A 15360-nucleotide genomic window follows, 5' to 3' on the forward strand; every position below is an offset into this window, starting at 1 on the left:
CCCCCGGTGGTGCCTAGCCCTAACCATCCCTCCCCATAGCCCAACCCTTCCTCCCACACAGCCTAAACCTCCCCCGGTGGTGCCTAGTCATAACCATCCATCCCCGTAGCCTAACCCTAACCTTTCCTCCCCACAGCCTAAACCTTCCCCCGGTGGTGCCTAGCCCTAACCATCCCTCCCCATAGCCCAACCCTCCCTCCCACACAGCCTAAACCTCTCCTGGTGGTGCATAGTCATAACCATACCTCCCTCACCCTAATCCTAACCCTTCCTCCCACACAGCCTAAACCCTCCCCCCGTGGTGCCTAGCCCTAACCATCCCTCCCCATAGCCCAACCCTCCCTCCCACACAGCCTAAACCTCTCCTGGTGGTGCCTAGTCATAACGATCCCTCTCCGTAGCCTAATCCCAACCCTCCCTCCTGGGGCTTATCTTCCCGGTGCCAGTATTCTGACTATGGGATCCTGAACTCCAGGACCCTGCAATCACTGGAATAAAGTACTGCCACTCTACTAGAATTTGCCTCTACAACTCCTGTCCTGCCTATATGTCTGACCGTCATAAATGTTCTCCATTATTCCCACCCCACTCCTTATATCCCTTCCCCAATGACAGCTAGAAGGCATTTCTCATCCATCTGTGGAACCCTCTACATTTCCACGACAGACATAACAATCCTTGCCACTTCCTCCAATATCACCTAATATTATTATTTTCTATGAAGACAATCCAACTTTTGATCTTTCATAGTAACCTATAATTCACGCGTCCCCAGCACCTAATAGACTGTAAGCTCGTTAAGCAGGGTCTTTATCTTCCGCATCTATACACCGTTGAGGAGTAAGTCATAGGTCTATAATAAGATGCCCCTTTTGAACAATGACGTATTATATGCTAGTAACTCGTAAATAAATAATTACCTCTTTGATGTGTGGTATAAAGATATACACTGTTTTTGTTGAACAGACTTTCCTATAACATCCTGTAATATGCAAGAAAACATATAAAAAACAAGTTAGCTACTGTGGGTCCAACAAGCATTTAGTGGTACAAAAGTCACCACTTGGGATAAAAGAAGACTTACAGTTGGTTTTGTCAGACACTGGTCAATAACAGATACCATCTGTCGTTTCATGAAGTGAAGAGACTTTTCTGGATTGTAACGGAACAACAGAGGACTTTCTGAAAAGAAAGAAATACCACATTAATCCTGCAGCCGCTTCTTGTATTTTACCACATTGTAATTGTATTTATAATGAGCTGCAATTAATCTTTAATGAGGTATATTATATAAATCAGATGTCAACAAAAGCAATTAGATGTTCCTTCATTAGGAAAGAGGCCCTGCCCTGCTATGTGCATCTCTGCTAACTGTAATGAGAAACTCAATGGTAGTGTGGTATACGCCAAGTGTGAATTCTTGTATGTATTTGTGAAATTTTGTACAAACACTAACTCTGTGTTGCCAAAGTCTGACAGCACTTACTCTATAGACTGTAAGCTTAATAAAGGCCTTCGTCCCCTATGTACTGTGGTCCCCGCCAGTGGCAAAAGCATTAGCTATGTCCATGGTGTTTAACCATTTCTGCCCATCAGGTGACTAAATAGTTTTAATCATATTTCTAGTCTGTCGAAGGCGGAGTTTGCAAGCTAAAATTTACGGGAAATATTGCTTAAAGAATTGGATTTCTGTTGGAAATTGGTCAGGGCACTTCGCATAAACAATCGTTGTAATTGATTTTGAATGAAGACCAATTACCTCATGAGACATCGGGAAGGGCTAGCTCTATTCAGCAATTCTACTTGGGCTAGACGTTGTTCCAAATCTGCCTGTTGTTGGAGATATTGGGGGTCATTCTGACCCGATCGCACACTGCAGTTTATCGCAGCGGTGCGATCGGGTCAGCGCATGCCAGACGGCAGAGGCGGTCGCTGTGCAGGGGGGGGCGGAAAGGCGGCGTTTGGCCGCCGTTTCGTAGGCGCGGTCCGGCCAACACAGGCGTGGCTGGACCATGTGGGGGCCGGGCCGTAGTGGCTGCGTGACATCACACGCAGCCGCTGCGGGCCGGGGAGCATGAGTAGCTCCCGGCCAGCATGCTAAACCTGCGCTGGCCGGAAGCTACTCCTAAAGTGCAAATGCATCGCCGCTGTGCGATGCTTTTGCACTTCTGCAGGGGGGAACCGGCACTGACATGCGGGGCGGGATAGCCCTGTGCTGGGCGTCCCCCCCGCATGTCTATGGTCATGGTCGTAGCCCTGCAAAATTGCCCTGCAGGGCTACGATCAACTCGGAATCACCCCCATTGTCTCATCAAGCAAGCCCCAGTTTGGATAGCCACACCCCCTTAGAACCGCCTTAAGGGCACACCAATATATAGAGATTGACGTATCAGATGTGGCATTTATTAGCCATATCGGCTTCCAAAGTCTCTGTGAGTGCTGTGTATGCGTCCGTTGTTGACCACATATATTCTGGAAACTGCCATGATCTCGGAGGAAATCTAGAGCTATAGAAATCCCAGGTCCAAGATACCATCGCATGATCAGACCAAATACTAGACTGATGGTAATGTTGCAGTGTCCATTTAACTAGTAAAATCAGGTTAATGAGTGAATACGAATTACACACATGGGAAAAATATGTATACTCTCTGAACGTTGGGGAATAAGTCTTCCAAACGTCATAAAAGTCAAATTCTTTTAAAAGAGCACGAAAAATTAACATGTCAAGTTTCCCTCTCATATCTCTAGCCGAAGGTTACTTATCAAGTTTCATATCTAGTATTAAGTTAAAGACTTCCATAATTACTACTGTAAATGACCCTTCTGAACTTTCTGAAGGACTCCCATCACTTTTTGAATAAATGGTATTTGTCGTGAATTCAGAGCATATATAGAAACGAGGAAGACCTCCTTACGAGAGAGACCTCAGTGCTTTAATATAATAATAACAACAACTAACATTTAGAAACGCTCTATTAATAGATGATGGTAAATAACCTTTACCAGATGTCCTGTTGATAAGCCTAAATAAATACCTTTGAGAGGTGCACTGTTCTGGAGGAAGTTGAACCACTGGTTACCCTCTGTACTTGGTGGTGACATCAGGTTCTCATCTTCATCTTTCAAATACTACAAAAGGATTATGAATAGGATTCTAAAAATGCCTGAAACTAAATTGTGAAGATCCTTAAACAGCACCTGCCGTGACTTGTAATCTAGTGACATTAACACAAACTTAATTACACTAAGGCCTCATGCTCACTTGCACAATTTTGCATGTTGTACACACATTTTGAATGCAAGAAATAAAATGACCCCAGATGCACACAAAATGATACTACTCTCTGGGAGCATTGCAGTGTTGTGGTTTTTCAAATGGTGCTTGAGCCATGCCAAGCAGTGAATGGGAATAATTACCAGTAAAATCCCTTTCTCCGAATCCATGGGGGACACTGGAGTTACATTGGGGTATAGACGACGTGTGAAGCCTGGCACTTTAAATCTTAAGAGCTTTAGCATGGCTCCTCCCACTCTATACCCCAGTTTTTTCAAGTTGATGCAGAACCCCAAAGTGACATGAGCTGGGACTGTGTTAGATTCAGAAACTCCAGAGTTTGGGTGTGTCCAGTTTTGAGGAAAACTGAACCACTCATCTCAAAAAAACCGTAGCACTCAATTGCCTAGTACCCCGATGGGTTCTTTCATAGCCATTGAGTTTAAGAAAGGGCAGACATCCACAAAGAGAGACCATTAGAGATATGAGAGAAGTGGCAAGTAGAATCTAGGGGAAGAGAAGAAAAGGTATGTAATGACAGCACAAGAAGAGGCATTGGAGGCCAAGAAGCGGATGACATCGCCAAGCAAGGAGGTGTAAAAAGAAGAGAAAGGGACCAAGGACAGATATTTGGAGAAAACTAACAGAAAGTGGAAGAGATGGCTAGGTAAAGTTGGCGGTAAAGACATAGCAGGAACAATTGTAAAGGTGTACAGCCAAGGAGGAAAGGGTGAAGGAGGAGAGGCCAATGAAGGAGGAGAGGGTGAACATCTGCATCCGAGGTAGATGAAAAGGGCTAATCTAAACTTTTTGATTTTGGTGGGGTCAACAATAGTGGTGTGGTTATTTTCTTTATCAATAACATTCCCTCCAAGAGTGGGAGTTTCTAGCTACAAACAAGTTTAGTATCATGTGCCAGCTTCTTTAGTGTGCCCTCTGGACCCCATGGGTGCCAGTGTCCCCCAGAACAGATGAAAGAAACAAACTAGGGATGTGGTGGGGACAGGGGCGTTTCTAGAGAGGTGGAGGCCCGTGTGCAGGCTCCGGCTGGGCCCCCTACTCTCTAGCCGGCAGCCTACAGAGCATGCGCAGATCTCCGGGAAAATGACACGGCGGCATTTTCCCAGTGATTTACCTACTGTGCATGCGCAAAACACTGGGAAAATGTCGCTGCGCCATTTTCCCAGTGATTTCGGCGCTGCTGCTGTTGCGCCACGGGACTCCGGAGGGTAAGTAGTTCTATTAATGGGTGCACCCGTTATAAATACGCCAGTGTGTGGGGAGTTCAATAATGTCACAACTCACATGCTTTACCATCTTGTCTGAAGTTGTAAAGCAGACACATAAAATGCTTTAAATCGTTTTATTAACATGTATCATGCTGGGACTGACCAGTTATGAATATTGACATTCTATACTTGCTTACCCAACCCGAAAAACTATTACCTGAAATTACTACACAATCTATAATAAACGTTTTTAAACGACTTCTTATTTTGCTACATCTGTCCTTACCCGAAGAGACATATTAGTCTAGATCACCATTAAACGATACATACAATTAACATTGCATGACTAGAATAAAGAACTTTTGTGCAACTGAACAGTTATGTTTGAGAAAGAATGACAAAATCCCCTGTCTGATTGGACACTTACATTACACATTATTATCAGCTAAGAGTTCTAAAAGCAATATCACTTTACCTGACCAACTCTTTCTACGTTGAAGTATTTGCCTTTCTGGTTATACAAGTCTGGTGCCTAGAAAGAAAGAAACCAACACTATAAACAGAAACACACACTACATGTTTGATAACTACTCAGGGTGATAAGGTTAGTACAGTGGAGACTTACCTCATTGAAGTGTTCAGTAAGAAAGTCTGCTACAAAAGTGATGTCTTTCTGAGTCATCTACACCGGAAACAGACCAATATAAATACAAAACCTATAAACTTACATATAACTGCAAAAGAAAATGTTAACAAACATTATATATATATATATTTTGAGTACCTTGTTCAATTCAGGAAGAACATGATCTTCGGACATACGTAACATAGCTAAAAAATAATAATAAATTATTAGTAAAAAAAAATAAGAATTTACTTACCGATAATTCTATTTCTCGGAGTCCGTAGTGGATGCTGGGGTTCCTGAAAGGACCATGGGGAATAGCGGCTCCGCAGGAGACAGGGCACAAAAAAGTAAAGCTTTACTAGGTCAGGTGGTGTGCACTGGCTCCTCCCCCTATGACCCTCCTCCAGACTCCAGTTAGGTACTGTGCCCGGACGAGCATACACAATAAGGGAGGCATTTTGAATCCCGGGTAAGACTCATACCAGCCACACCAATCACACCGTACAACTTGTGATCTAAACCCAGTTAACAGTATGACAACAGAAAGGGCCTCTTAAAGATGGCTCCTTAACAATAACCCGAATTAGTTAACAATAACTATGTACAAGTATTGCAGATAATCCGCACTTGGGATGGGCGCCCAGCATCCACTACGGACTCCGAGAAATAGAATTATCGGTAAGTAAATTCTTATTTTCTCTATCGTCCTAAGTGGATGCTGGGGTTCCTGAAAGGACCATGGGGATTATACCAAAGCTCCCAAACGGGCGGGAGAGTGCGGATGACTCTGCAGCACCGAATGAGAGAACTCCAGGTCCTCCTTTGCCAGGGTATCAAATTTGTAAAATTTTACAAACGTGTTCTCCCCCGACCACGTAGCTGCTCGGCAGAGTTGTAATGCCGAGACCCCTCGGGCAGCCGCCCAAGATGAGCCCACCTTCCTTGTGGAGTGGGCTTTTACAGTTTTAGGCTGTGGCAGGCCTGCCACAGAATGTGCAAGTTGAATTGTGTTACAAATCCAACGAGCAATCGACTGCTTAGAAGCAGGTGCGCCCAACTTGTTGGGTGCATACAATATAAACAGCGAGTCAGATTTTCTGACTCCAGCCGTCCTTGCAATGTATATTTTTAAGGCTCTGACAACGTCCAACAACTTGGAGTCCTCCAAGTCGCTAGTGGCCGCAGGCACCACAATAGGTTGGTTCAGATGAAATGCTGATACCACTTTAGGGAGAAAATGCGGACGAGTCCGCAGTTCTGCCCTATCCGAATGGAAGATTAGATAAGGACTTTTATAAGATAAAGCCGCCAATTCAGATACTCTCCTGGCAGAGGCCAGGGCTAGTAACATAGTCACTTTCAATGTGAGATATTTCAAATCCACCTTTTTCAATGGTTCAAACCAATGGGATTTGAGGAAATCTAAAACTACATTTAGATCCCACGGTGCCACCGGAGGCACCACAGGAGGCTGTATATGCAGTACTCCCTTGACAAAAGTCTGGACCTCAGGGACAGAGGCCAATTCTTTTTGGAAGAATATTGACAGGGCCGAAATTTGAACCTTAATGGATCCCAATTTGAGACCCATAGATAATCCTGATTGCAGGAAATGTAGGAAACGACCCAGTTGGAATTCCTCCGTCGGAACCTTCCGATCCTCGCACCACGCTACATATTTTCGCCAAATGCGGTGATAATGTTTCACGGTGACTTCCTTCCGTGCCTTAATCAAGGTAGGAATGACTTCTTCTGGAATGCCTTTCCCTTTTAGGATCTGGCGTTCAACCGCCATGCCGTCAAACGCAGCCGCGGTAAGTCTTGAAAAAGACAGGGACCCTGCTGTAGCAGGTCCCTTCTCAGAGGTAGAGGCCACGGTTCGTCCGTGAGCATCTCTTGAAGTTCCGGATACCAAGTCCTTCTCGGCCAATCCGGAACCACTAGTATTGTTCTTACTCTTCTTTGCCGTATGATCTTCAATACCTTTGGTATGAGCGGCAGAGGAGGAAACACATACACTGACTGGTACACCCAAGGAGTTACCAGTGCGTCCACAGCTATTGCCTGTGGATCTCTTGACCTGGCGCAATATTTGTCCAGTTTCTTGTTGAGGCGAGACGCCATCATGTCTACAATTGGTCTTTCCCAACGGTCTATTAACATGTTGAAGACTTCTGGATGTAGACCCCACTCTCCCGGATGAAGATCGTGTCTGCTGAGGAAGTCTGCTTCCCAGTTGTCCACGCCCGGGATGAACACTGCTGACAGTGCTATCACGTGATTCTCCGCCCAGCGAAGAATCTTGGCAGCTTCTGCCATTGCACTCCTGCTTCTTGTGCCGCCCTGCCTGTTTACATGGGCGACCGCCGTGATGTTGTCCGACTGAATCAACACCGGCTTTCCTTGCAGGAGAAGTTCCGCCTGGCTTAGAGCATTGTAGATTGCTCTTAGTTCCAGAATGTTTATGTGAAGAGACTTTTCCAGACTCGTCCATACTCCCTGGAAGTTTCTTCCTTGTGTGACTGCTCCCCAGCCTCTCAGGCTGGCGTCCGTGGTCACCAGGATCCAATCCTGAATGCCGAATCTGCGGCCTTCTAATAGGTGAGCCTTCTGCAACCACCACAGAAGTGACACCCTTGTCTTTGGTGACAGGGTTATTCGCAGGTGCATCTGCAGATGCGACCCTGACCATTTGTCCAACAGATCCCTTTGGAATATTCTTGCATGGAATCTGCCGAATGGAATTGCTTCGTAAGAAGCCACCATTTTTCCCAGGACTCTTGTGCATTGATGTACTGACACTTTTCCTGGTTTTAGGAGGTTCCTGACCAGATCGGATAACTCCTTGGCTTTTTCCTCTGGAAGGAAAACCTTTTTCTGAACCGTGTCCAGAATCATTCCTAGGAACAGCAGACGAGTTGTCGGGATTAAATGGGATTTTGGAATATTCAGAATCCACCCGTGTTGTCTTAGCACCTCTTGAGATAGTGCTAAAGCTGTCTCCAGCTGTTCTCTGGACCTTGCCCTTATTAGGAGATCGTCCAAGTATGGGATAACTAATACGCCTTTTCTTCGAAGAAGAATCATCATCTCGGCCATTACCTTGGTAAAGACCCGAGGCGCCGTGGACAATCCGAACGGCAGCGTCTGAAACTGATAGTGACAGTTTTGAACAATGAACCTGAGGTACCCCTGGTGTGCGGGGTAAATCGGAACGTGTAGATACGCATCCTTGATGTCCAAGGATACCATAAAGTCCCCTTCTTCCAGGTTCGCTATCACTGCTCTGAGTGACTCCATCTTGAACTTGAACTTTTTTATGTAGAGGTTCAAGGACTTCAGATTTAGAATAGGCCTTACCGAGCCATCCGGCTTCGGTACCACAAATAGAGTGGAATAATAATACCCCTTTCCTTGTTGTAATAGGGGTACTTTGACTATCACCTGCTGAGCGTACAGCTTGTGAATGGCTTCCAACACCCTCTCCCTTTCGGAAGAGACGGTTGGTAAGGCAGACTTCAGGAAACGATGAGGAGGATCCGTCTCTAATTCCAACCTGTACCCCTGAGATATTATCTGCAGGATCCAGGGGTCTACCTGCGAGTGAGCCCACTGCGCGCTGTAATTTTTGAGACGGCCCCCCACTGTCCCCGAGTCCGCTTGAGAGGCCCCAGCGTCATGCTGAGGTTTTTGCAGGAGCCGGGGAGGGCTTCTGTTCCTGGGAAGGAGCTGCCTGTTGGTGTCTCTTCCCTCTTCCTCTGCCTCGTGGCAGGTACGACAAGCCCTTTGCTCTCTTATTTTTGTAGGAGCGAAAAGGCTGCGGTTGAAAAGTCGGTGCCTTTCTCTGTTGGGGAGTGACTTGAGGTAAAAAAGTGGATTTCCCGGCAGTAGCCGTGGCCACCAAGTCTGATAGACCAACTCCAAATAACTCCTCCCCTTTATACGGCAAAACCTCCATGTGACGTTTTGAATCCGCATCGCCTGTCCACTGTCGTGTCCATAAGGCTCTTCTGGCTGAAATGGACATAGCACTCACCCGAGATGCCAGTGTGCAAATATCCCTCTGTGCATCACGCATATAGATAAATGCATCCTTTATTTGTTCTAACGACAGTAAAACATTGTCCCTATCTAGGGTATCAATATTTTCAATCAGGGATTCTGACCAAACTACTCCAGCACTGCACATCCAGGCAGTTGCTATAGCTGGTCGTAGTATAACACCTGCATGTGTGTATATATTCTTTTGAATAACTTCCATCTTTCTATCTGATGGATCCTTAAGTGCGGCCGTCTCAGGAGAGGGTAACGCCACTTGTTTGGATAAGCGTGTGAGCGCCTTGTCCACCTTAGGGGGTGTTTCCCAGCGCGCCCTAACCTCTGGCGGGAAAGGGTATAATGCCAATAACTTTTTTGAAATTATCAACTTTTTATCAGGAGCAACCCACGCTTCATCACACACGTCATTTAATTCTTCTGATTCAGGAAAAACTGTTTGTAGTTTTTTCACACCATACATAATACCCTGTTTTACGGTATCTGTAGTATCAGCTAAATGTAACGTCTCCTTCATTGCCAAAATCATATAACGTGTGGCCCTACTGGAAAATACGTTTGAATTTCTACCGTCGTCACTGGAATCAGTGCCCGTGTCTGGGTCTGTGTCGACCGACTGAGGCAAAGGGCGTTTTACAGCCCCTGACGGTGTTTGAGGCGCCTGGACAGGCATTAATTGATTGTCCGGCCGCCTCATGTCCTCAACTGACTGTTTAAGGGAAGATAAACCATCACGTAATTCCACAAATAAAGGCATCCATTCTGGTGTCGACCCCCTGGGGGGTGACATCTGCATATTTGGCAATTGCTCCGCCTCCACACCAATATCGTCCTCATACATGTCGACACCACGTACCGACACACACCGCAAACTCACAGGGAATGCTCTAATGAAGACAGGACCCACTAGCCCTTTTGGGGAGACAGAGGGAGAGTCTGCCAGCACACACCACAAAGCGCTATATATACAAGGGATATCCTTATATTAAGTGCTCCCTTATAGCTGCTTTAATATATATATATATAGCCATTAATGTGCCCCCCCTCTCTGTTTTACCCTGTTTCTGTAGTGCAGTGCAGGGGAGAGACCTGGGAGCCGTTCTGACCAGCGGAGCTGTGACAGAAAATGGCGCCGTGTGCTGAGGAGATAGGCCCCGCCCCTTTTTCGGCGGGTTCTTCTCCCGCTATTTTTCCAGTCAGGCAGGGGTTAAATATCTCCATATAGCCCCTATGGGCTATATGTGAGGTATTTTTAGCCTTGTATAAGGTTTATATTTGCCTCTCAGAGCGCCCCCCCCCAGCGCTCTGCACCCTCAGTGACTGCCCAGTGAAGTGTGCTGAGAGGAAAATGGCGCACAGCTGCAGTGCTGTGCGCTACCTTATGAAGACTGAGGAGTCTTCAGCCGCCGGTTTCCGGACCTCTTCACGCTTCAGCATCTGCAAGGGGGTCGGCGGCGCGGCTCCGGGACCGGACTCCACGGCTGGGCCTGTGTTCGATCCCTCTGGAGCTAATGGTGTCCAGTAGCCAAGCAGCAAATCCACTCTGCATGCAGGTGAGTTTACTACTTTCCCCCTAAGTCCCACGTTGCAGTGATCCTGTTGCCAGCAGGACTCACTGTAAAGAAAAAAACCTAAACTAAACTTTCTCTAAGCAGCTCTTTAGGAGAGCCACCTAGATTGCACCCTTCTCGTTCGGGCACAAAATCTAACTGGAGTCTGGAGGAGGGTCATAGGGGGAGGAGCCAGTGCACACCACCTGACCTAGTAAAGCTTTACTTTTTTGTGCCCTGTCTCCTGCGGAGCCGCTATTCCCCATGGTCCTTTCAGGAACCCCAGCATCCACTTAGGACGATAGAGAAATATAAGTGTGTGTCCAAACTCAGAGGGGTAAATTTACTAAAGATCGATTTTGCAAATCGGAGATCTACTGAAGGCAAAATCGTCAGGAAACTGCATGTCATGTATTACTGAACATGTCAACAGACAGCAATGCACCATCAAAGCACACATCGTATCCTTTACATAGATGCAAATAGAAATGCCAGTCTTACTAAAAATCATGTATGTAAAATCAATCAAACTTGGACCATGATAGAAGAATTAAATAGACCTACTAGTGAACGGAGGGGTCGTCCGAAGCACTACACCAGAGGTTCTCAAACTCGGTCCTCGGGGGCACACACAGTGCATGTTTTGCAGGTCTCCTCACAGAATCGCAAGTGAAATAATTAGCTCCACCTGTGGACCTTTTAAAATGTGTCAGTGAGTAATTAATACACCTGTGCACCTGCTGGGTTACCTGCAAAACATGCACTGTGTGGGGTCCTGAGGACCGAGTTTGAGAACCTCTGCACTACACGGATGAGTATGATCTGTGCAGGCTATTGTGTAATAGTGTAAAGAAAGGGTTAAAAGTTTAACCCTTTATTAATAACAAACAAAACCCACACTTCATACTTACCTACTTCACGGTTGAGCTCAGTCGCCTTGTCCATGTAATAGGCCAGGCTCTTGGCAAAACAAAACACGCAGTTCCCCGAGGAATAACGGACATGCGGTACAGTATGTACCGCGCGATCCGCAATGCGACATTTCCACTGCTCTACACAATGGTGACACACCGACTGGCTAAAAGCATCCGACTCGTAGCCAATCAGTCGTCGGCTGCACCACAACAGAACCAATATTAAAACATAGAGAACACAGTTACTCCACCCCCTCGGAACGGGTGTTAGAAAAACTTTCTTACCTACGTACAACCAGCGAAAGAATGCTTTGAAGTTTTTCATACCGCTGTCTATAACTCTGAAAGACAATAATGAACCAGTCTACTTTGAAGTCAATCCAAAGTTGAAGCACGTGTAACAGTAAATCAAAGTGTTAATCTACTCAGTGTATAAATGACCGTTCCAGCTTCAGTACAGAATTCCTCTTTGGTTTGGTCCTTTCATTAGTAACGGTATCCGGATGATAGGTCGACAGGTCGCCCGAATATGTCCGACATGCATTAGGTTGACGTGGACAAATGGCCGACATGTAAGATGTTGACAGTGCTTATGGCTGACAGGTACAAATGGTCCACACATGGCCGCTACAACTGTCTAGGTAACAGTGCAAGGAAAATAACATTTGGGCCTTACTGTAGAAGCTCATTTGCTTTAAGAATGAAGGAGCCAACAGATGTAATTGCATCTGCAAGAGAGAGAAGAGATCTAAATGAAACAGATACATTTAATATTGAATGACTCAAATAATATATAATATGCTAGGGAATAGAGACAGTGACAGATTTCTATAGATCTCTCACATTGGGGCAGATGTATTAACCTGCAGGAGGCATAAAGAAGTGATAAACCAGTGATAAGTGCAAGGTGATAAACGCACCAGCCAGTCAGCTACTGTCAATTTGAATATTGGAGCTGATTGGCTTGTGTGCTTATCACCTCGCACATATCACTGGTTTATCACTTCCTTATGCCTTCTCCAGGTTAATACATCTGCCCCACTCTATCTATGCCCACACACACACACACACACACACACACACACACACACACACACGTAGCCAGTAAACGTTATACTCAAAGAAGAAAAAAGTGAGTATGTAAGTACTATAGCATTACATATCAGCCATTCCTGATAACCGTACCGCAAGGCAAAATGCATGTCACCATTCATTCACTGCTGTATAATAGGTTGGGGATGGTTACAAAAAGGGCAAGCAATAAAATGACCCATGTAAGGCTAGGGCCACACATAGCGGGTGGCCAGGAGGGGGTTTTTGTTTGCACACGGGTCATGTTCTGCAGAATTCCACAGAACAGGATCCGGCCAGTGACACACAGGATTTCAATAGAAGACACACAGCCGCACTGTGTGAACACATACATTTCAACGTATGTGTTCACATTGAAATCGTCCTGTCATCCGGCCCAACCGCAGCATGCAGCGGTAGGATCCGGCGGCGGCGGTACTGCCGCATATGTGTGGGCGCCTGCATAGGCGCCCATGTGCAGTCTCACTCCGGCCAAGCGGGTCCCACTAAACGGGACCCACTTGGCAGCTATGTGTGGCCCTACCCTAAAGCTCCAATTAATATTTATGACATTAGGCAGAACAGTGGAAAATCTTTATAAACAAATGAACTGATTTGAAGATCCTGCTGTGTGTAAATGATGCAGTGCCGAGAGACTAATTTACACACCTGACATGGCATTAGTGACAAGTTCTCCAACACTTCCCTTCCCGGTGATAGGTCTGCAGTTAATCACGTGCTACACTGCACGTGTAGAATTATATACACATAATATGTCACAAGATGGAATTAAATATGCATTTCTAAGACAGTCCCAGCAACGCACCTTCAATTGCCTTGGAATCAAGACCAAGAGGCTCGTACTTCTGCTTCCACAAGGCCATCCCTTTCAGCTCACTAAGGTGGTACAGCAAAGCCTCAGCTCCACTGCAAACCAGAGACCAGAGATTACAACAATTCCCCAAGATCTCATCTATCCATTACCATTTTATTTATAAAGTAGATTCGTTCTAATTGCTTTCAAACTTTGATGCACAGATAGTCTCAGGTGACAGTCACCATGATGCACAGTGCTCCCATCCCTGCTGCCCCAGGTGACAGTCACCATGATGCACAGTGCTCCCATCCCCGCTGCCCCAGGTGACAGTCACCATGATGCACAGTGCTCCCATCCCCGCTGCCCCAGGTGACAGTCACCATGAGGCACAGTGCTCATATCCCCGCTACCCCAGGTGACAGTCACCATGATGCACAGTGCTCCCATCCCCGTTGCCCCAGGTGACAGTCACCATGATGCACAGTGCTCCCATCCCTGCTGCCCCAGGTGACAGTCACCATGATGCACAGTGCTCCCATCCCCGTTGCCCCAGGTGACAGTCACCATGAGGCACAGTGCTCCCATCCCCGCTACCCCAGGTGACAGTCACCATGATGCACAGTGCTCCCATCCCCGTTGCCCCAGGTGACAGTCACCATGATGCACAGTGCTCCCATCCCCGCTGCCCCAGGTGACAGTCACCATGATGCACAGTGCTCCCATCCCTGCTGCCCCAGGTGACAGTCACCATGATGCACAGTGCTCCCATCCCCGCTGCCCCAGGTGACAGTCGCCATGATGCACAGTGCTCCCATCCCCGCTGCCCCAGGTGACAGTCACCATGATGCACAGTGCTCCCATTCCCGCTGCCCCAGGTGACAGTCGCCATGATGCACAGTGCTCCCATCCCCGCTGCCCCAGGTGACAGTCACCATGATGCACAGTGCTCCCATCCCCGTTGCCCCAGGTGACAGTCACCATGATGCACAGTGCTCCCATCCCCGCTGCCCCAGGTGACAGTCACCATGATGCACAGTGCTCCCATCCCTGCTGCCCCAGGTGACAGTCACCATGATGCACAGTGCTCCCATCCCCGCTGCCCCAGGTGACAGTCGCCATGATGCACAGTGCTCCCATCCCCGCTGCCCCAGGTGACAGTCACCATGATGCACAGTGCTCCCATTCCCGCTGCCCCAGGTGACAGTCGCCATGATGCACAGTGCTCCCATCCCCGCTGCTAGCCACCTTCATACAGAGGGCCCCTCTTCTAAGCTATCAGGAACAGATAGCCCTCTCCCAGTTGCCAGACACCTTGATGCAGAAGGAGCCCACCACTCCAGCAGCGCCTGATAAGCAGAGAACCTCCCTCGCCCATGCCAACCTGCTTGATAAACAGAGTTCCCATTTCCCAGCCACCCTGATCCACAGAGTTCCCCCTTCCAGCAGCACAAGCACACATTTCCATCTGCCAGCTACACTGATGACCCGAAGCTCGTTTCCAGGCCACCAGTGGTAAAACATCTATGCTGAGCCTCAGTCTGCTCATCACTAGCCAGGGATCTACCACTGGCTCATAAAATCCAGCGAGGGGCACACTGACAAAAAGCAATTGTGCTAAAGTTCTGTAGCTAGCATCCCTTACACTACTCAGGCTTACCAACTGAGGCTTACCAACACAAAGAGCAGATGCCACGGTGACAGTAACATACCTTTGTAAGTGACTGATTACTAGTTTTTGAATAGTGGAGTAAGAAGACTCGACGGACTGTCCAAGTTTCTTTAAGCCCTAACGACAAAGAAATGGGGTAAGTTTCACTG

At 47.1% G+C, this 15360-nt stretch overlaps 1 protein-coding gene across 3 annotated transcripts in view; it reads right to left on the minus strand.

Annotated features, from left to right (window-relative positions):
• ANAPC4 (anaphase promoting complex subunit 4) overlaps positions 1-15360 on the minus strand; it is a 167857-nt gene that overhangs the window by 62429 nt on the left and 90068 nt on the right. For all 3 annotated transcript variants that reach the window (XM_063943580.1, XM_063943581.1, XM_063943582.1), the window contains exons 14-23: positions 15252-15328; positions 13552-13652; positions 12331-12382; positions 11940-11995; positions 5291-5337; positions 5132-5188; positions 4982-5038; positions 3039-3132; positions 1085-1182; positions 921-982 (exon numbers count right to left, since the gene is read on the minus strand). In XM_063943580.1, coding sequence (XP_063799650.1) covers positions 921-982; positions 1085-1182; positions 3039-3132; positions 4982-5038; positions 5132-5188; positions 5291-5337; positions 11940-11995; positions 12331-12382; positions 13552-13652; positions 15252-15328 — 701 coding nt within the window. The remainder of the gene's footprint in view (positions 1-920; positions 983-1084; positions 1183-3038; positions 3133-4981; positions 5039-5131; positions 5189-5290; positions 5338-11939; positions 11996-12330; positions 12383-13551; positions 13653-15251; positions 15329-15360) is intronic.

The sequence above is a fragment of the Pseudophryne corroboree genome, chromosome 10 (genome assembly GCF_028390025.1).
Source record: "Pseudophryne corroboree isolate aPseCor3 chromosome 10, aPseCor3.hap2, whole genome shotgun sequence".
Taxonomy (NCBI): Eukaryota; Metazoa; Chordata; class Amphibia; order Anura; family Myobatrachidae; genus Pseudophryne; species Pseudophryne corroboree.